The 23,221-nt window shown below is 39.6% G+C and overlaps 1 protein-coding gene across 1 annotated transcript; it reads right to left on the bottom strand.

Moving 5' to 3' along the window:
* Positions 1-21,710: 21,710 nt before the first annotated feature.
* On the bottom strand, positions 21,711-23,133 carry LOC124199710 (speckle-type POZ protein-like). Its single transcript, XM_046595629.1, has 2 exons — positions 22,106-23,133; positions 21,711-22,034 (listed from the first exon to the last, which is right to left on the bottom strand). Exons 1-2 carry the CDS (start codon positions 23,041-23,043, stop codon positions 21,926-21,928), a joined length of 1,047 nt encoding a protein of 348 aa, XP_046451585.1. The 5' UTR covers positions 23,044-23,133; the 3' UTR covers positions 21,711-21,925.
* Positions 23,134-23,221: the final 88 nt, after the last annotated feature.

The following is a 23,221-nucleotide window of genomic DNA, read 5'->3' as shown; positions in this document are numbered from 1 at the left end:
TCAATGGTATGGGTTACATAAAAAATTTCAGACACAGCCTTATCTTAAGTCGCAGAGCATGTTGAGGGTTGCACATTTTGAGAATTTTTTTTCTTTTTATCTTAGCATTTCTTTAAAAAACTTAAACCTTAGCGTAAAGCAATTATCAAGTTTACTTCAAGATTTGAAAAAAACATTTTTTGAAAATTCTTCCCATTTTCATTGTTGGAGCTTGGATACGCTGCTTAAAAAGTCGGTAAATTTTTAATGTGTAGATATTCACAAATGGCCTCCGGCGGTAAAATTTGCAGGGTAGAGGTTTTGTTATATTGACTCCGGCGGTAAATTTGCAGGATAGAGGATATTAACGCTTTGCCTCCGGCGGTAAATTAGTAGTGTAGAATTTTTCACGCATTGCTTCCGGCTGTTTTTTTTTTCAATATGTATATTCTTTAATTTTACTGTTTAGTTTTGTGTAAAAATTTTTTTTTTCGCGAAATTTTGACTTGTCTGAGTCATGGCTAACAAAAGCATCCGTAAAAAAAAATTTATCCTTATAAAAAGTAAGACTATAACTGAAATTGAACCATCAAACTCTTTATTACTAAGCCGGTGCTATAACCATTATGCTATTACAGATTACAAATATTATCATTTAAAAAATATATATATTGTTTTGCGTCAACGCCGTGTTTTTTACGTGAAAAATTTTCTATTACGATATATCGTCGGTACCACATCTTGGCTGCGCGTACCCATCCCCTGAAACGCCGTTATTCACGATAATTGATGTAGGCGGGAGTGGGCTTGAACCACCATACTTGACATCTTAAAACCAGAGCCATAGCCACTACACCGTCAGCTGCTGTGATTGTGTAACCTTTGCTAGATTCAATTGGCCTCCGGCGGTAAATTTGTAGGGTAGAGATGTTCAAGCATTGCCTGACATAAGATATTCACGCACGATTGAATTAAACGGACGCGACAACGAATACGATTGCGGTCGCGGGGCAGACGAGTAGCGCACGATCGTTCATTATTTTAGTGCTTATTGCGGGTCCGTCCGTTATTTTAGCGCTAAGCGAAATCCGTCATCTGTTTTAAGCGGCTCGCACAGCAATAAACAGTTTCGTTGAATATTTTGTGCTAGATCTAGCACAAATCTAAGCGTGCGTGGCGATAATGATTGCATTTTGTTTAACTTTTGTGAATTGCGCTAAACGTAGCGCAATTAAGTTCATTGATAGCATTTACGAAACGAGGAGAACCAGCTAAAATAAATATTTTCAGTGAAAAATCGATAAGTCAAATATTTCGTGCTAGATCTAGCGCTATGTAAGCGCGCTTGTCGAAAATGATTTAATTGAGATTAACGCACGCGCGATGCGCTAAATTCTGTGCAATACATTTCACATATAATTTACGAAACGCTTAGCGCCACTTAACGCACATCGCATTTAAGTAAAATGAACGGGCGCACTTCTCGTAAATTTTGGCTTGAAATTAATGGCGCTAAATTTTGCGCATCTTGCAGACGCATACACATAGGCTAAAAGAGCGCCTGTAATTTGATCTATTGGCCTGTATAGAAATGTACAGTCACGCGCATGTCTATTTTTAGCGATTATTGCGGGCCGGTTCGCCATTTTAGCGCTTGCGCTAATTTTTTTCTTCTTAATAACTTACGCGCGATTAAAAAAATTTTGTGCGCTACTTAACGCGCATCACACTAAACGAGCTCTCTCATCAATTTTCATATGAAATTTATCCCGCTAATATTTTAACCATAAAATTCACTTGCTGGCGACGACACGTACACAGATTAGTCCGATTATGGGTTTCACGACGGTCGATCTGTCCCGGTTGATCGGCTACCCGTCGTTGACGGCTTTTCTTTACGGCCGAGAGACCTCGCTACTCAATAAATAAAACAAATTATAATTTAAAACCAAAATTTGCGAGAAGCGCGCTTGTTGAATTTACTTAAATGCGATGTGCGTTAGCCTTAAGTAGCGCAGAATATTTAATTTAGCGCTTGCGCGTTTCGCTAATAAAATAATGAAAATAACCGCGCTAAATTTTGCTTATCGTGCACAAGTTTATCACAAGTAAATGACAAGCGCAATGCGAGCTTACATCGCGCAAGATCCAGTCTAGATCTAGCGCGAAATATTTGACTAATCTATATTTCGCGCTAAATATTTTTTTACCTGGATATCCGGGTTTCGTAAATTATATAATGAACTTGATAGCGCTACGTCTAGCGCATCCCGCAAAAGTTAAGCACAAATAAATCATTAGCGCCATGAGCGCTAAGAAAGATAGCCCTAATTCTTGCTCGAAATAATTGACATCGTTATTTTTCGTGCAGTGAGCCGCCAAGAACGGGATGGGCGACGATTACGCTTAAATAACGGACGGGTGCGTGTGCTACTCGTCTGACCGCTGTCGCCACAATCGTTTTCCTTGTCTCGCCTGTTTAATAAATTTTAGTGCGATGTGCGTTAGGTAGCGCAATAACATATTTATTTAATCGCTTTCGCGTTTCGTAATAAATCTGACGAAATGGATTTTCGATAAAGTATAGCGCATCCGGCATCGCGTGCTATAGTGAAGCACAAGTAAATTATTAGAAGCCTACTACACGTTTAAAAGTGTATGCTGTTATTTCCGCTTTGCCAGCAGCCTGAAATAGCGGACAGGCGACATAGCGCTAGATCTAGCACGAATTATTTGACTTTTTTAGCGCTAATGTCCGTTTCTGAGCGAAGAACCACCTGTCTATACTGTTTTAGGCGGCTCACTCCGCGCAAATAATTAATTCAAAAATATCGTGCTAGATCTAGCTCATAAGCGCGCATTGCACTAATGATCTGGATAACTTGCTTGTGATAAGCTAAATAGCGCACGATAAATATCATCATAAAATTTAAGAAACGAGCAAGTGCTAAAAATAATATTTTACCCTTAAATTCCGTGCTGGCCAGACTAGTGAGACTACCGCTTGCTTGCAACGACACACATGTGGTTCATGTAGTCGCAACGGGGCAGTACTGCAATCCCGGAATAAAACGGCGAAATATTACCGCAATAAATTTCAGCCCAAACTTTGCGGGATGTGCTTCCGTTGTATTTACTTTAATTCGATGCGCGTTAAGTAGCTATATGAATTAATTTTTTTAATAGAATTGAATTTTTTCTTTAATATTATGATAAAATTCATGGCGAAGAATAATAAATAACAATAAATAGCAAATTGTGCGTAAGTTAATCTTAATTAAATCATAAGCGTCATGCACGCTTATTAGCGAGAAATCAAGCGCGAAATATTTAACGTAATTATTTTCATGGAGTGAGCTTCTGAAAGAGTGGACAGGCGACGCTTAGCGATAAAGTAACTTGTGATGCTCAAAATTTGGCGCAATTTATTTCAGCCGGAAATTTGCCAGAAGTGCGACAGTTAAATTTAGCTTACTTGATTATGATGCGCGGTAAGCAGCGTTAAATATTTATTTCAGTGCTTGCGCGTTTCATAAATAATAGGATGAAATAAATTAGAATAAATTTAGCGCAACGTGCGCAAGTTAATCAAAAAAACATTAGCACAATTCGCGCTTACATAGCACTAGATCTAGCATGAATTAGCCTATTTGACTTCGTAATTTTTAGAGCTAAAGATTTATTATAGCGGTTTATCTTCGTTTCAAAAATTATACTATATTAAACTTGATTGCGATTAATTTATCGCATCCCTCAAAAGTTAAGGAAAAATTAATCGTTATTAGCGCCATGCTCGCTTAGATAGCAATATAGATCTAGCGCGAAATATTTGACTTTGTTTTTTTTTGTTCACTGGGCAGACGGGCGGCACTTAGCGCTAAAATAATGGATGGCCGGATCCGTGATAAGCACTAAAATAACGGACAAGCGTTCGGTACTCGTCCGACAAGTCACCGCAATCGTTTTTCTTGTCGCGCCCATAATAATATTTGATACAATGCGCGTTTATTAGCGCAAACTATTTATTTCAGCGCTTGTGCGTTTCGTAAATTTACGAATTTAGCGCTTCGTTCGCAAGTTAAGTACAAATAAATTATTAGAGCAATTGACTTGATTGCGATGCGCGTTATGTTTGTATGATATGTAGCGCTAAATATTTATTTTAGCGCTTATATCGCTCTTTTATAATATGATGGAATTAATTGCGCGTCATTTAGATCATCGCGCGAAAGATAATTTCAATTTATTTTTTAGCGCCATGCGCGCTTAATATATAGCGCTAAATCTAAAACGAATATATATATCTAAAACAACTTTCAGCATTCATAAATTTTCTCATAAATAAAATATATCTAAAATAAATCTGGCTGGATATAAAATATATCGCACATATGTAATCTTCGCGTTTACCTTTCGCTTAGTAGCGCTATATATAATAGTCCCTTGTCTATAAAGCGCAAAGGGCTAAAATGGGGAGGAGTTTGTTTGTGTTTCTGTCTGTTTGTTTGTCCGTAGGTGTGAACGCACGCTGTGATTGGTCGAGCTTACCACCGGAGGCAATACGTCATCACATCTATCTTACAAGGATACCGCCGGAGGCTATGTCGCTCTACACTGCGAATTTACCGCCGGAGGTCGTGCGGGATTTCTCTACCCTACAAATTTACCGCCGGAGGCCAAGCGTGAATATCCTATGTCAGGCAATGCGTGAACATCTCTACCCTACAAATTTACCGCCGGAGGCCAATTGAATATAGCAAAGGTTACACAATTTTAGCAGCTGACGGTGTAATGGCTATGGCTCTGGCTTTAAGATGTCAAGTATGGTGGTTCAAGCCCACTCCCGTTTACATCGTTTATCGTGAATAACGGCGTGTCAGGGGATGGATACGTGCAGCCAAGGTGCGGTCCCGACGATATATCGTGATAGAAAATTTTTCACGCAAAAAACACGGCGTTGACGCAAAAAAATATATATATTTTTTAAATGGTTAAATTTAATCTGAAATAGCATAATGGTTACAGCACTGGCGTGGTAATGAAGAGATTCATGGTTCGATTGATATGATAGCCTTTTTTTTTATAAGGATAAATTTTTTTTTACGGATGCTTTTGTTAGCCATGACTCAGACAAGTCAAAATTTGGCGAAAAAAAAAATTTTTACACAAAACTAAACAGTAAAATTACAGAATATACATATTGAAAAAAAAAACAGCCGGAAGCAATGCGTGAAAAATTCTACACTACTAATTTACCGCCGGAGGCAAAACGTTAATATCCTCTATCCTGCAAATTTACCGCCGGAGTCAATATAACACAACCTCTACCCTGCAAATTTACCGCCGGAGGCCATGTGTGAATATCTACACATTAAAAATGTACCGACTTTTTAAGCAGCGTATCCAAGCTCCAACAATGAAAATGGGAAGAATTTTCAAAAAATTTTTTTTTCAAATCTTGAAGTAAACTTGATAATTGCTTTACGCTAAGGTTTAAGTTTTTTAAAGAAATGCTAAGATAAAAAGAAAAAAAATTCTCAAAATGTGCAACCCTCAACATATGCTCTGCGACTTAAGATAAGGCTGTGTCTGAAATTTTTTATGTCACCCATACCATTAAAACAGAAATTTTTTTAGAAAATTATGAAAGGAAATATAAACGTTTGGACGTTTATGCTGTGAATTGAAAAGGGATAAAATAAATGTATAACAAATATAAGGAGGCAATGTAATAAAAATAAGGAAAACTTAAGACATGGCTTTGTCTGAAATTTTTTATGCCACCCATACTATTAAAACAGAAATTTTTTTAGAAAATTATGAAAGGGAATATAAACGTTTGGACGTTTATGCTGTGAATTGAAAAGGGATAAAATAAATGTATAACAAATATAAGGAGGCAATGTAATAAAAATAAGAAACACTTAAGACATGTCTTTGTCTGAAATTTTTTAATGTCACCCATACCATTAAAACCGAAATTTTTTTAGAAAATTATGAAAGGGAATATAAACGTTTGGACGTTTATGCTGTGAATTGAAAAGGGATAAAATAAATGTATAACAAATATAAGGAGGCAATGTAATAAAAATAAGGAAAACTTAAGACATGTCTTTGTCTGTTACATGAAAAGATTCGGACAAAGGCTTGTCTTAAGTCGGAGAGGACATGTTGTCCCAAAAAGGGGTTTCAAGGTTAAAGTAATGCGTTTACTGATTCTGACAGAAAATACATTATCTTGAATTCAAAATGCGATCGCAAGAAGATTCTTCCCGTACTAACAGCAGAATTTAACATAGCAATGACGGAGTTGAATTTAAAAAATGTTAGTAAAAGTACGGTTGGTAGAGCTTTGAAAGATGCGAAAATGTCTGGTCGTGTTGTAGCAAGAAAACCATTGTTAATGAAGAAAAATGTTGCTAAGAGGTTGAAGTTTGCTTTGGAACACAAAGAATGGACCAAAGAGCAGTGGTCTAAAGTGCTTTGGTCTGACGAATCCAAGTTTGAGTTGTTTGTCACGAAATGCCGCACTTTTGTCCGGCGAATGATTAACGAAAGATTTCAGAAAAATTGTGTGATTCCTACGGTAAAACACTGAGGGAGTTCTGTTATGATTTGGGGTGAAATGTGTTCAAAGGGCACTGCTAAATTACATCGAATTATCGGGAAAATGGACGTACCAATGAACCATTCGATTTTATCCAGATGTGCAGCACAAAAACTAATAGGAAATCGATTTGTTTTCCAACAGGATAACGACTTGAAACACAAGTCGACTTGACAAACGACTTGAAACACATGCAGTATTTTTCCAAAAAAAACATGGTAAAAAGATGGTAAGTTAATTCTAAAACTCCCTGTTCGTTATATAAATACTGTATTAAGAAATTTGTAATAACAAGTACATTAATAGTTATGGAATGGCCACCACAATCTCAAGATCTTAATCCCATTAAACTGTTATGGGACCACCTTGACAGTTAACTACGATTATATCCAGCTACCAATGTGGATAAAAGTTTTGCTACTTTACAAGATATTTGGTCCAAAATTCGCCAAGTCGTTCTTGAAGTTAACGTAAATTCAATGAGAAGCAGGAACATGGTTGTCATCTCTTAGGGTGGACTAAGGTGTCCCATTTTAAGTTTTTTTCCGATTTTCTACTCGGCCTTCTGGGCTGGGGTGTAAAAGGGTTAGAAAAAAAACAACTTTTCAAATTTTTTGAGGAATAGCCTTCCAAGTTTTTTCAATGTTCCTCCAAATGCAATCTTGTGACGAACGTTGAGTCCTATCTAATTTACTGTCAACGTAGTCCCACAAACCCACATAGCCTCGATGGGGTTCAGATCGGGACTTTGTGGAGGCCAAACCATCCGCACAAGATCCCTTTACCAGAAATAGTTGGTAACAAATAGTTATTGAAGGGGAAACGTAGAACCACAAAATTAAGACTAACCATCGTTTTCTTTTATCTCCAAATAATTTCGGCAGTATTTGAACGCGTGTTTAGGATCGTTATCCCCTTGAAATACGAATCCTCTTCCGATCAAGCGTTTTCCAACCGGAACGGCAGTGTGTTCCAATATGCTATGATACATCTTTTTGTCCATGATCCCCACAATACGTTTCATTCTCGTTACACCTTGGGTGCATATTCCAGCCCACACCATTATGCTGCCCCCTCCAAATTTCACGGTGGGTGTTAAGCACTATTTATTAAATTTTTCACCGGGTCTTCTACGCAAGAACATTCTTCTTTTGGTCCCAAAAAGTTCAAATTTCGGTTCATCCGTAAAAAACACTTTTCTCCACTGTGTCTTTGACCATTTGACATGTTTCTTTGCAAAGGCAAGTCGTTTTTAATTGTTTTCATACTTAGCAGCGGTTTACGAGCAGAAACTCTTCCGAAAAGATTCCAAAGTTCTATTTACAACCGAATGAGACGCAGGAAATTTTCTACCCATATTAAACTCCTCAGTAATCACTTTTAGAGGTTTCCGACGTACACGAAGAGCACATAACTTCAGATAGCGTTTATCTCACTGGCTTAACAGTGCCGGGCGTCCACTTCTAGGCAAACTTTCACAGCTATTAGTAGTCTTAAATCTTTTTATAGTGTCTTGCACTGTTGATTGTTTCACGCTTGTTAAAGAACTAATTTGCCTGACTGAGAACTTTAATTTTGAGGTTCCAAAACAGGTTGTCAAATTAGAGAAACTAATAAACTAAAAAACCAGGCGAGAATTTCTAAAATCGGCAGCGGTACCGAAACAGACAAATACAGTGCCGAAACGGAAAAAAGTGGTGCCGAACTCGACATAACTGCTGTGCCGAAAAAAAGTGCCGAAACTGGCGGACACCTTTAATTTATGATATGATATAATTTGAGATCTTTCTTCGACAGAAAGATCCTTTCGTTTTCCGCGAGTCTTTTCAAAAGTGTTGACGACTAGAACGAATACTTTGTACTAAGAAATAATCATACTTTTTCATTTTCGGAAAAGAAAACGTAGAAAAATATTTAAATTGGCGGGCTAGGAAGCGTTTCAAATTTTGCCACTTTTTCTACCCCAGCCTCTTGACCCCAGTGCCTCTAGCGGAGGAAACTGCAGTCTTAGCTATCTTTTTCTTTCTCCCCCTACGATTACAAAAGTATACATTTTTTAAAAATAGCAACTACGCGCGGGGGGGAAAGGGTGAAACTTTTCTTGAAATGGAAAATTGTCATTTTCAATTCGAAATTTATATGATTTTTAAAATTTCATGGGGATCAACATTTCAGATGAGGTTATAGAGCTAACGATGCTCGTTTTTTTAAGCCCAAGAGAACTCTCCTAGCCATATTTTCCGTCCAGTACAAGAGAGCCAAAGTAGTAACATTTACTACTGGCCCTCTCGACTATGCGGAAACTTTTACCTCCAATTTAAAAGGGACGTTCTTGTGATCGAAAAAATCCCCAAAAAATATATGCTATAAACCTGAAATCTAAGAACCCCCTGTCCAAAAATCTTTTCGTCCGACGAAAACTTCATTTTTGGCGAATTTAAAAAAAACCCGGTTTCCCATAAGCATCTCTCAGCTGTGCGGAAACTTTAGGTAGTTACTGTATACCGGGAAAATAAATACGTTTTAAAAGTTTAAATATTTTGTAAATGAGGCTTATGATATTACTTAAAGCGACTGTGGCGAGCTTCAATCACCTGGAAAAGATATTTTTGTTGGGATTGATAGTAGTTTATCTACCATAGCTATCCGTAATGTCGGAGAAAGACTTTCGTCATATATTGAGAAAATAACTAAGATCTCTTCCGTTAGATACCACAAATGATTCATCTGTAAAATTATCATGCATATTATTTCACGATTTAATTATGTAGCGTAAGCAAACGTACTTAATAAGCTTAGAGTACCAACGTACAATGACAAACGACGGGGACTTCTAGTTTTTTTTAATTGAATTATGAATTTCTGCCCTATTTTTGCTTCGTTGGTGATGGACTGTGCTTCGCAATAGTGAAAATAAGTCGGAAAGATTTCCCCCTGCGACTGTGATTAAAGATGCTTGTATTGCCAAATGATCTCTGAAACTAAGTCTCCTACAATCAGCCACTTCCTGTTTTGTTAGACAAATCCTTTGTTGGTATGTTAAGCAGAATTATAAAGAATTAGACAGATCACAAAGTTTGCGCAACAATGATTGCAGTTCTTCAACCTGTAAACGACATTGCGAACTAAGACGTTCTTCGATGCAGTTTGTGTTTACTACAATCCTACTTTTGCTCTTTTGATGTTGGATGGATCCGACTTGGATTGGATGCAGGCCCCAACCGAATGCTGCCCAGCATTGTACTTTATCCCAGGAGAAAATGGCTTCATGCATGCATCTAGCTTTCTTTTCGCATTTGTCCTAGGAGTCGATGTAGCATTTTCCTTCCTCGCAATCTCTTTCTGTACCGTAGGTGTTTCTTCTTCAGCAAATACCTGATCTTGTATTTTTTTTTTTTTTTAATAAGTTCAATTAGTTCTCGATAGGGGTATCAATTAATAACATTAATACCTGATTCAGGCACTAAATTTACGGTGCACGTTTGCGCTTGAGCATCCTGGCTGCTAGATCCTGCCTCTTTAGGTTCTGGAAACAGTAAAAAAAATTTGATCCACAGTATAGGTTTAGGTTAGATTTTCATCATGTGAATACTTGTAGCAGGAGCGGCAGAAACGGGAAACAACTCCGAGTCATCTTGAGTAAACATCGTCCAGATTCGTCCATCATCTATAAGATCTGTTTGCTCATTAGCCTTCCACCTATAATAGAGAGTGCGCAACCCTTACATAACTGGAAGTGTGAAACCTTTAACTGTTGTGCTAATAGATGCGAGAAGTAGGTTCATTTCATTTCGCCAATCACGGTGCGAACACTTTTCTCCTTATTCTTGGGGCAGACACAGAAAGTGCTGATGTTGCATTGGGTAATGCAACAGGGTTTTCAGAGTGAACTGCCCATCTAGAATAGTTATATAGGCAGCTATCCTTCTACTTTGTCAACCACGAAGAGAAGATGTGAGCGGGGAAGTTGGTAGAATTTAGCAAACCAACATGTACAACTTGCGAAGTTAGATGGTATTTTGTACTCTCCCGTCTTCGAAGATTCTACATATGACGTAGGCCTGCGTCTAAGAAATGGTTAACATTTAGCAACATATTTTTTATTTACTTTACATATTGAGGAATATTTACCACTGTCATAACGTATGTTGTGGGTTTTTCTGATTGTTTCTATACTAGGTTCCATCCAAAGGTGTAAAATGTTCCCTTAGAGCTGCCAATCTCAGCGGAAAAATAGATATGGGGAACCTCATGTCAGATTACAGAGACATGACATCGCGATCAAACAATCTAGTCGCGGCAATGTCCAGCAACGCTTCTATAACAAAATTCAGCTTTTTCCCTTTTTTCTTGATGATGTCTTTGATAGTAAGGTAGTATCTGGAAATAAACAAGCAGAGCAATTCTATATTCTGTCAACCAAGACTTTAATGCCTTTCAATCTTGTTAGTAGTGTTGTTTCCCAAGGTGGCCAGGCCCCGCCTCTCCTTTATCGGCCACATTATTCCAGCGCTCGCTGAACCACCAACTTTCGAAGTAGTCACCTAAGCGATTGTCCTCTATTAAATAAATAGGAAGTTTAGTGTTTTATAAATAAATTGGGACAAACCTAAAGCACAAAGATATTCCTGGGCCTTGACAAGCTTTTCTTTTGAGTCTGTATAGACAGCCTCCTTGAACATTTCGAAGATTTTCTCCTTCAAACCTTTAGAGAGATATATCTTGTTAGTCTGGTGTCCACGACTTTCAGAATATGAAAGTGGCACAGCAGATGGGTTACGTTGGGGAAGTTTTCATCAATGGCTAAAATTGTTTTCCATAGTGGGAACAACTGATAAACAACAAATTTCCACTTAAGAAGGGTAGGATTTTATTTTTACATTTGTGATTTCCTGCAGCAAAACAGATAAGATCAGGTGGTGTAGACAGTTAGCAAAAATTGGTAAGGGATGTATGAAAGGGGTTCAAAATTCGTCGGTTTTGACTGTTAGAGAATTGCCAGCAAGCTTGAATCCTGAAGGGAGAGCAAAAAGTTATGTTCATTACGAGCTACTCATTGAGCTTCTAACAGCCTGTAAGCCGGCAAGTATTATTTAAGATTGGATGGCGTTAAGCAGCTGCATAAGATTAAAAATAAGTCTAATTGGACCCCAGTCATAGATCCAAACAAGGCTGCCCGTTTCCAGTCATCTTATAACCACATTTTCATTCTATTCGATATCTTTACTAACAATGGTAGGCATATAACCTAGTTAATGCATATTTATTCTTTATTATTAATTATCTCTTTTGGTTTTTAGGAAACAATGGATCGAGAGCCCATGACTCCAGATAATTGGGTACTGTTGATGCTAAAATATCATATGAAGAAACACAGACTGTTTGGAAGACAAGAACGAATACCCTGTGATTTGTTAACTTACACAAAAATGATGTTACATGATCGTGAAATCTTCTGTGTGTTTCCTTTGTTTCAGATGTTAGTGTACCTTGTTTTCTACTTAATTTTTGTGTATGTGGACACATATAGCCTACTGTAAGCTTTGTGTTTTGGTTCAAAAGACGTCATAAAGACAACAAAAACAGGTTTTATTAAAGAAAAAAAAACCCTGTTCAAGAATATTTTAATTAAAAGATTGCATTGTAATTGAAAGGTTTCTTTGATTTGAAAAAAGACCGCTTTTAGGTGTTCACATTGTGGTGTCTCAAAGGAAGCAGGAAACTGATACTGGAGACCGTTTAAGACTATATTTGTCCTGGCTTTTTTTCGGGTTCTGCCCATGATTAAAGCTTCACTTATTCTTCAGAGATTTGCTTAACATGTGGTTCCATCTGCAACACCAGTCATCGAGTATTTCTAGAAACTGTTACGTAAACTGTTTATCAATTTTGAGCGAAAAATGTAATCGGATAAAACGGAATGTTTTAACTTTGTTCTTATTTCAGTCATAGTGTTTATTTTACGACGACAATGACATAAAACTGTGCGGCCTATTCCCAAGTGCACAACATAAACAATAGACGCAAATAGAAAATTTGCCACTTTGAACATACCATCGACAGTATTTTTAGTGCAGAGTATTATTTTTATTATTATTGGCCGTATAGCCTGCAAACACATATTGGCCGTACAAACATAAATAGCATTTGCCAGGTACCGAAAGCCGACTAATGAAAGTACAATTTTGGTTTATACATTTCCTTAGGCTTATTTTTTGCATCAGCTAAAAAAAGTGGAATCTCTCTAGAAAAATCATTTCCATTTCGTACGGTGTGGAAATTTCTATGGGCGCCCACAGAAGTGGTGTCATAGATAACTTCACAATTTTCAGCGGTGACGAATTAATGGAGAGAATTAAAGTTTACATGAGAGGCAAGGAATCTCCAATTGCATCATTCTCAACGTTGATGTCTATCTCAGCGGAATGACAAAAGGTAAACTTTAAAAAATTTCTTTACACTTCATAATGTCCTAATCTTTTTCTGTCTTAGATGCAGCCACACGCCTGTTAAGAAACCTGAACGATCGTAAAATTCAAGCAGGCTCAAACTTGGAATGGAATTCAAGAAGAAACTTGCTTCCAAAACTAAACAGACCACCCTTCCATCAGACCAGTTTCTTCCCATTATTCACTACAATCTCCCCTTAACTGTTTGGTTTGAGAAAAAATGCAATTTCCTGTTTCCCTAGCAATACATTTCTGATTTTTTAACAATGTCTAGTCTCCTTTAATTTCCAAAAAGGTGAAATGAAATGCATGATTTTTTCAATCGGAAAAATTACCTTGAATGTGATACCCCGATCCTAACACAACCACCTTCAAAAGAGGAGAGAAGAAAGGAGTGATCCACGAGGGAAGGATTGGGGTTGTGGCTCGGGCGAGTGGATAGCGGAGGGAAAAAACGGCAAAAAAAATCGGCCTGAAAAAAAATAAGATGGCGGAACAAAGAACAAAGATTTGCATAGGGAAAACTATAGCCAAGTTTTATTCAACCACAAATCTACGCATGATTGATGAATTACATTCATAAAAAAATTTAATTTGTGAATTAACACAATTTATGGGCATATTTCAACAAAAAAATTTGAACTTTGTCGAAAAAAATCTGAGTATACGATCAAAGAACACAAAGGGAAAGAAAGATGAAGGGGAAAACGTTTCTTCTCTTCTTTTTTGGTCAGTTTGCTACCGCATGCATATCACAATGGCTTACGCAAACAACGGAGAAGTTGTTTTGTTGGATAGTTGGATCGTTGGATTGTTGGGAGAGTATTTTTTAGCGAAATGTTCGAAGAATGTGAAAGTAAGGAAATATCTTACGAAGATTACCTGAAGAAAATGATCGGCTAGGAAAATGTAGCGGGAAGCGAGGTAAGCCAAAATAGAAATCCCTATTGGTCGAATGATGACTGATATTCCAGAAATTCCATTATGCATCTTTGTTATCATTATGTATTGCTTCCGTAGATAAAAAATTATGGACAAAACATCGCGTATTGCTCAGGAAAATTGAAATGTTATTAATTCAGAAAAATTACATTTTACATTATTCGCCGCTTGGTGCAGCGTCGAAGATAGCCAAAATAATGGCCGACAAATTTTGTAACGCAAGAACAATGACGGAATGATTCAGAGAGCTCTATGAGGTAAGAAATATTGTTAATAGTATTACGATAACAGTCGTCTGTCTTGACTAAAAAATCACAACATTGCCAGCTTTAGAAAAATCATTTTGAACATTGTCGAGATTAGCACTTGGCCCGGGCCTTAATGGGACAAGATTTTCTTAAAGTGACGAAATAAATGGGATGCTCTCCTTTAAAGGTTTTGTCCTGGAACTGCATCTCCAAAAAAATAATCGTCCTCGTAATAAACCGTGACGGGATATACCCCGGATATATATAGGGACAAACGTAATTTTCTTAAAATTTTTCAATAAATTTCCGATTATAAAATAAATACACCTAATGTTTAATTTTTAAAAATCTAATTTTATTAATTACATATTAAAAATATTTATAAAAACTTTAAATAACTACTCAAAATTGGAGTTAACTAAAGTTAAAACCCACAAACTTTCCGAACTTCCAAGCATTGGAAGTACCAGAAAAGAGCAATGTATACCAAATGTACACCACACCCCTTTTCAGCCAATCAACCATTCGAGCCGCACAGAGCCGAGTACCTGAACCCGCAGCACAAACCAAGAACCCTCTTACGTCATCCTCAGTCAGACCTGCACCCAAGCCTGTCCAGTTCCGTGCTCCATTCACCACAGATGGTGAAGCCCTCACGTTGTAGACTGCATCAGCACCACCACCGAAAATATAAGAATGAAAAGCCGATTGGTATAGAGTTTTGGGATATCGGGAAATTCAAGTAGGTGTATATTTACCGTGAAGGGGATAAGCTATCAGGAATTTGAACGTCGCATTCACTGCTCGCCCTCCTGTGTCCGGTTCCTCGTTGTTTGGGTTAATTGTTTGTTTTTTACAGTGTTTTGGAATGACGTCAATGACAGCCACGTATTCGTAAGGACTCAACAAGTTTAATTCGCCACCTCGGTAGGCGTAGTGGATATGTTGAGGAACGGTGGCGTTTTTCTTGTCGCTGACGTAGATGGTGGCTGTTGAGACGATATTTTCGTCCGATTGGGTCGCGAGTCGGTGTTGGTCTTGGGGGAAGAGCACCAACCGTTTGGTTTGGTTGAAAAATTCATCCTGCGTTAGATCGCCATCTACGTTGTGAATCACCACGGTCTTCATGATCAGAATGGTGGTTCAAATCGTTTCTTTCTTCGATGTTTGAGCTGCTTTCGTTGTCATCGCTGATGATATCTTCGTCACTGGGGGTTTCTTCGTTCTCTTGTCCCATGACTGAATCGTCGGTGTCGACATCGTCGAATTCGTTGAGACTGTCTCCCGTGCTGATAGGCGAGGTCTCACGATGGTGTAAACGATGTCGGCTGATACGTAAGCCACCCTGAAACTGTCGGAACACAATTCAGCTGGCATTCCTTGAATTTCTACAGCTGCCATCGAAGCCGATATGTTTATGGCTCCACTTAGTTGATTGACAATTATGTTGAGGTAGTACATCCCGGTGCCTAATCTTCCTGGAATCACGGTTCCGGTATCTGCCGCTTTTGAGGGATGGAGTTCCATGGTTCGTCGGGCGTGGTGGAGAAGGGACAGCGTGTAGGCTAATTCGGCCGGTGGTTTTGTGACGTATTTTAAGACGTAGCAGACGGCTTTGGTTTGAGCGTATTGATCTTGCGGGGGGGGGGGGGGGTACGGGCGGACTGTCACAGTCCGTGGCCATGATATGGTGGACTCTGGAAATGTTAGTTTAACATCCGAATGCATGGAACGTGGGGTCGTCGTCTGCTTAGACGTCTACCATTCCATATATGGGAAGCTTGGTGTTTGTTAAGGGGTCATGATACTGTCGCTGTTCTACTTGTGTTGCAAACGCTTCGCTCTCGATTGCCCATTCCAGAGAGACAAATGAAGCGAGGAGGCCGGTTGCCAACACCGGTCTCGGATCCAGTTCATTTGGGGTTCCGAAGAGTGGGTTTATTTGTTCGTTCCCTTTGACAAAAAGGGCTCCCTTTAGCGCTAAAATGGTATCTATCTCTATAAGGAGAGGAAAGCCTATTTCCTCTTCCCTGACTACGTACACTACGACTGTCTCTGATTGGTTACCGTAACTGATGTGGATGCGTGTTTCCCATAGGATGGGGAAATTACGGGATGTTAGCGAATCCACAAATGAAGTGTCCGGGCCAAACACAGGGCGAAAGACACATTCCAGAGCCGTGGCGATGGATCGGCGCACCAGCATGATTGCCAAGTTTGTGATGAAATATGCACGGACTTGCTTTCCGTTTGCCACTATTGTAACTGCCACTTTTGAATCTATTTTTGAATTGAAAATTCTGTATAAATTGGTAGTTCTACAGAAGCGATGCTGTCGGGGAGAAAGAGCGGGCACAGTGGGCACTGTGAAGTGTTAATAGGGTTGGTGCATGAATAAGGGATTCGTTTGAAAAAAATACCATTAGAATCAGTTTTTCACGCTGATTCTCGTGGTATTTTTTTTTATATTTCTAAAATAATAATTTTCCCCCGTAATCTTACTTCAAAGTTGAGATTAGCTCCCCCCATTTTAAAACGGACCCCACGCCATTTTTGGTGGGCGGTACTTAAAATCTGATGAAGTTTGCCCTTTTTCCCCCCTTTTCACCCTTTTTCGTGCTGCCTATACCCCCTCTTTTGCCCTTAGGGTCGAAAGGCGAAAGACGAAAAGGGTGAAAAGGGGGGAAATTCATCAGATTTTAAGGACCACCCACCAAAAATGGCGTGGGGTCCGTTTTAAAATGGGGGGAGCTAATCTCAACTTTGAAGTGAGATTACGGGGGACATTTATTATTTTAAAAATATAAAAAAATACCATGAGAATCAGCGTGAAAAACTGATTCTAATGGTATTTTTTTCAAACGAATCCCTTATTCATGCACCAACCCTATTGAATTTCCGTCGGAAAGTTTCAGCTACTGACACAAGTTGTTGGATAGCACTGTATGTGTCAAAATATTCAGATTAATGAGGGCTGAAGAAAGGTGTGAAGAAGGGACAAAGAAGAGGGGGGGGGAAATGTAGATAGGATTAAAACTATATGGAGGATAGAGAGATAGGAAGGTTACAATAGTAATTTTAAAAAAATGGCTTGGCATTGAAATTTGGGCGTATTTTATGGTGCTGTACGGGTGCTAAAAGAAAGATCAAGAATGTCTTCCGCGAACTCTTGATTCGAAGACAATTTGGGGTATGTTTGGAATACAGCCTTGTGCCAGGTGTTGAGTCTTTGGAGAATGGGATACCCCCCCCCTTTTTCAGAAATCGCTAAGTGCTGGGAAATAACAGAAGGTGAAAGGAGTGAAGGTTGGGGTTTCTACGTGCGTCTTTCATTTTTTCTCGAGTTTATTGCTGGTAAAGTGACGGTGAGCACCGCCATGTAGCGGTCCTTCTCCGATGGGAGTGTACATTAAATCTACCCTGTGCGTTTTAGCACTGTATTCTTCCCAATTTTAGAAACGCAAGCTTATTGCTACCTGAGTTTGTTTGTTATTCTTTGTTCCGTTGGCGGGTCTGCTCCGATTTCTCCGTAACATCACATGGATTTCCTATCTTTTTTTTGTTTGAGTGAACTCGTGATGAGCCCTCCTGTCAAGAGGAAGAAGCGTGGCGGAATCTTGCGCGGGACGTCAAACCCGGCGGCAACCAGAGCGCATTGTGCATTCAATTGTGAGATGAGTTCACCTTTCAGCCATTATTCTTTGTTCGTTACCCTAATCGCTTTTAATAATACTGAAAAAAATAACGCTTAAGAAAAATGTTTATGTCTCGATTTGAGGCAAATGACCCCATTGTTTTGAAATGAAGAAGAAATTTTTAGCGTGGACGCATCTCTTGCCGCTTATTTTACCGACGGATTTAACACAGTTCTGTCTGAACTCGTGTAGTAATTCCTCACTTTATTTTTCTTCTGTAGATGGCAAAAAAGTATTTCTATGACGGTTACTGATATAGACCATATAACCCGTGCTTGAAAAATTAAATTTAAATCCTCTTCATAGGGAAACAAGGTGAGGAGAAAAAAGAATACGTTGGACCGAAAATGCCTAGTCGCTTTTTGCTATTTCTGTTAAGGAACTGCAAGAACGATTGAATCGCATTTTGTTTTGTTTTTTTTTCTTTTTGTCACCGTGCATTTAACAATTGCTTTTATTTCCAAAATTTTGTATCAGTTGAATTCCGGCTTCGTATTTTGAAAAGAAGTTATAACCTAAAGTTTGAGATTTTTTTCTTATTTTGATCTAGGTAGCAATGGACCGCTGGATACGATTTATCACTTCTGTTTTTGATACTTGATTTTACTACTCCATTCAGGTATACAATGAATCGTTGCAGTGACCTTGTAACCAAGCAATTTAAGGTGTGAACACCCGCTGGTCACACTTTCCAAGGGTCCCTAAACTGACAGCTCCTTCCTTGTTGATGGATCTATTCCATCGACGTTTGCTGACAGCGAAATTTGAGAGGCTGAAGGAGTGGCATATATCGTTCTTTTTTTGTGAATTCCCCAAAATGTCGAAGTAAAGACGGGTCGATTGTGCCCGGCCTCCGTGACACCTTATTCCCTACACTCTCCCAGCTCTAGCCTTGCCTTACAGCTGGATTTGTTGACGGTGCCAACTTGACCTCACAGGGTTTCAATGCTTCAATCCCATCAGCTTGTTCTCCCCCCCTCGGATAAAACTGGTGAATTTTGTAAGGATTGGCTATCAGCACCCTAGTTTTTAGCTAAATAATTCCCCTCGTTAGTTTATTGCCCTATCGTTGGCCTCGATACAAGTAATTCCCCCCCTTCTTTTTATGACCTACGCTAACCTACTGTCGATGACCACGTTTGACCCTGTTTTGACAGGTATAAAACCCATCACAAAAATACAATCTTCAGTTCAGTCCTTCTGTCTCACCCGTCGTAGAATTTCACTGTGCAGTCCAATCTTTCTCTAATGTCTCACTTGTCACAATCTGTCAGGTTATTACTTCTTCTTTTACCGTTGTATTAAATAGGTTATACATAGGTTGTGTAAAATTACCAAAGTTTTTTCGGACATACGTGAACCTCCGTATGTCCGAACGACCGCCACTTCACCCAGTCCCGACCGCCGCTTCCCTCTCATCTGGCGCCAACCATAACCACCACGGCCCGCTAGATCGCCACTTTCACCGCCCCATCTAAACTCCACCTGCCCTCTGTCGTAACATGTACTGACAGTAAGTCCTGAATCATTGTACCTCCTATAATAGCTAACATCACAAGAAGCCTTTGAACCCAGAACTCATACCTGCCGGCCGAAAGTATTGATCAAGCAGTCAAGCCTTTCGGATTGCAGGTCAGGAGACGAGAGAAGTCTTTCATATGGTGGCAGCGAACCAGTTTCCCCCCCCCGAATTGTAGTGGTCGGATCCATCGATCCCCGCTACCGAGGCAAACATCTCTTATAGTTTTCAGTTAACGTGAATCCTCCACCCTCTATTGGAAACAACCCGCCCTCTTTTTTTAAAACCTTACCGGATTTTTCGGAGTTCTTACTTCATCCAATCGAGTTCATGTTCGATTTCCTTCACGAATCATTCGACACATTTCAGAAGACATTTCTAGAGAACACCCAGACTCTGATTCAGTTCCTGAAGAAGCTACACAAAATCCAATCGTTCTACAGCTTCCAACCGGAATTAGAACGCCTTCAAGCCTGGCGCCCAATGCCTCCCAGTTAGAGTGACCAAGTTATTGATTTTCAAACTCTTTTTTTATTTCTAGTAGGTGGATGGTGCATGTGCCAGTGGCGCCCTCGGAGTACTTTCGTAAACAGGAACTTTTGAATGATTAAGATAGTTTTAAAAAATGGCGGGTTGGTTCCAATAGAGGGTGGGGGATTCATGTAAAAACTATAGAGATGTTTGCCTCGGTAGCGCCGGCTGTCCCATGGGTCGATGGATCCGACCAGTACAATTTGGGAGGGGGGGGGGGGAGCTGGTTCGCTGCCACCATATGAAAGACTTCTCCCGTCTCCCGACCAGCGGTCCGAAAGGCTTGACCACGTGATCAATACTTTCGGCCGGCAGGTATGAGGTTTGGGTTCGAAGGCTTCATGTAATGTTAGCTATTATAGGAGGTAAACCATTTCGGAACTTAATGCCGGTACATGTTGCGACAGATGGGCGGCGAAGTCAAGATGGGGCGGTGAAAGGGGCGATCTAGCGGGTGGTGGTGGTTATGGTTGGCGCCAGATGAGAGTGAAGCGGCGGTCGGGACTGGGTGAAGTGATGGTCGGGACTGGATTATGAAGGCGAAGCGTTCACTACAATCTGGATCTGTGATAGCGGAAGCGGAATGCACGGCACGGTTCCCCTTAACACTAAAAGTTTTTTTTTCACTATTGGTACAATCACAAACACAAAACTATTTGAGTGACGAGCGCTACAGCCACCCGTGCAGTACGCGTATCGAAAAGGGACTGGATCATCGGCCAAAACGACCAGCTATTTATTTAAAATCGCAAGGTCGGATGTTTTTAATCACAGCCGAGGGAATTGATATTCTGTGTGCTTCATACTTTTTTATCAAAGTTCATGGAAGGTCAAAATGTTGGTGTACAATGGACAAGGTTAGCGATAAGAAAGTTCAACGGAGGGCAAGTCATAAAAAGAGGGTATGAACAATTAGGGTTTGAGCGAAACAAGGTGTGAATACTTCGGTCCCAGGGGAACGGCGTAAAGATTCAGTTGTGAAGAAGGGCAAACTGATACAATTTATTTATTTAGACACACTACAACTTAAATTTAAATGCAGTAAATATTAACGTTCAATCTTCGCGACACTTGCGGTCGATGGATCCTTACAGTAGTTTTTTTTCAAATGAGTGTTTACTTCATTATATAAAACAAGCGAGTGGTTATGGTGACCAACAGCCTAACATTATGCTATCTGAACATGAGTTCAAATTTCTTCTAGCAAGCAAAACTTTTAACGCACATAATAAAAATGTATTCATTAAACGATCAGAAAATTTATTGTCGAAGTATGTATCGTAATTTGTATTCATAATTTAACTACCTCACAAAGAGCACCATTTAATTCTCATCACCAATGAATAATGAAAGATTTCACAAGGCCAGTATTATTCGGTTGAATGACTCGTGCATGTCAACCATCAAGTGCGCATTGCGATTTGGTAATCTCAGAAAATATAACATTTGGAATGCCTGATCGAGCTGATGCTTCTAACATGGAAGAAATTTTATTTTCCTTGCGACTCTAAAAAGCAAATGTTATATAATAGTCGCAATAAACAGCAAATTCCAATTTCGTGAAACGGTTCCAATCTCGTTTAACCAATGCAACGACAAGCTTTTCAATTGATTATAAACACCAAATTCTATTTAATTTGTGTCGCTTTTTTATCACCGCGTTAGTTATACTTAATTCTCAATTAAAATAATGGACATAAAGTCCAAGAAATAACTTGGCACAGCTAGAATATTAGAGTGTAGTTTAGAAAAAGAAACCTTTGTATTTCTCGATGAATCCTCATTCCAATATACCAAGGTACAATAGAAGAACAACATTAATTTAAATTCCCGATTGCATAATCTCAAAAGAAAATTCAACTTTCCGAACAACCTATCAAGAGAAAATCAAAAAATTTTTCTTTGAATAAACTTAGGTAGAAGGACGGGTCGTAGTGAAAGCAGCTTGCTGGATGCTACACAGCCAAGTGGAGTGATCCCGTTTCGCCGTGCTCCATCCATCTGTGGCCATCACCTCGTTCGGGAAACTGCGAAGAAAGTTCAGCGCGTTCCGCTTCAAATAATCTGCGCAATGGCCATCGGCAAGAATGAGGAACTCGATGCAATTATCTGCCGAGATTTCGTTGACCAAATACTTTTCGCACGCCGTCATCAGACTCCCGAGAAGATATTTCCCGGCAGCCGCCAAGAGTCCAGTCGTCAGCGTCTTCATTTTGATGGCAGGTATCCGGCCCGTGTAGACGAAACGGAGCAATTCTTGAAACACTTCCGGGTCCACGTCGTTGATTTTCACTTGGTGAGATAAGTTCTCAGCGGTTTCGTGATCGAACATGGCGGCGAAGACGGGACTTCTGGCAGATATAATGGCCTTGTGGGCCTCAAACTTGCAGCCGCGATTGGTGAAAGTGACGTCACTGAATTTCATGGTTTGATGCAATCCGCCTAGATGTTGGATCAACTCGTCGTCGTTGAATAGGGGCTGATCGCGAAAGTTCTCCGTCCGGCCCGTTAGCGCCGCCTTGGTCACCCAAGTTTCGATTTCGCAGTAGATGGCCAGATGGGCGTTGTCAATCAGCAAATCCTCCTGTCTGTTGTTGGACACATCAAACAGATTAAAAGTGTTTAGAGTGCAAGGCAATTCAGTGCCTCTCGGCAAATTCAGTTCCTTCTGCGAGACTTTCTCGCGCATTTTGTTGACGATTGCAAATTTGACTCGAACTGGGATTAGAATTCGGGATAAACTGGCACCGGCGGGAGTGGCCGAAGAGAGCTTGACGACCACACCCGATTGTTGATTGGAGGCGAAATGAGCTTGCAACATCCATTTGCAATTTGGAATTTCTTGAGCTGAGAATGGCTCCGATATTACAACTCCTTGTCGATTCAACTCGTAGCGCAGAACATGGTGAATGGTCCACTCGAAATCCACTTTGACCAACTGAGACATGGAATGGCACCAGTTGCTTGCAATCAGACGGAAAAAACCATCAGGTAACGTGTTTTCGGCCTGCTGATCAGTCTGTGACGTAGCGGCACCAACAGCTTCGTTATTTGATTCTTGACTGGCACTCATTTTTTTTTAATGTGGAAAACTTAAATTGATTCGAACACTTCCTATCACAGAGAAAGACAAATACTGACTGTGCCCTCGCCCCTCTTCTCGAGCATGATGGGAGAAGGAGGGGGTAGAAAATGGGGGGGGGGGTTAGAACTCACAAGGGAATATTGCGCGAAATAGCTGAAGGAAGAAG

The sequence above is a fragment of the Daphnia pulex genome, chromosome 8 (assembly GCF_021134715.1).
Source record: "Daphnia pulex isolate KAP4 chromosome 8, ASM2113471v1".
In the NCBI taxonomy this organism is placed as follows: Eukaryota; Metazoa; Arthropoda; class Branchiopoda; order Diplostraca; family Daphniidae; genus Daphnia; species Daphnia pulex.
This window is presented reverse-complemented; position numbering and strand designations above follow the sequence as displayed.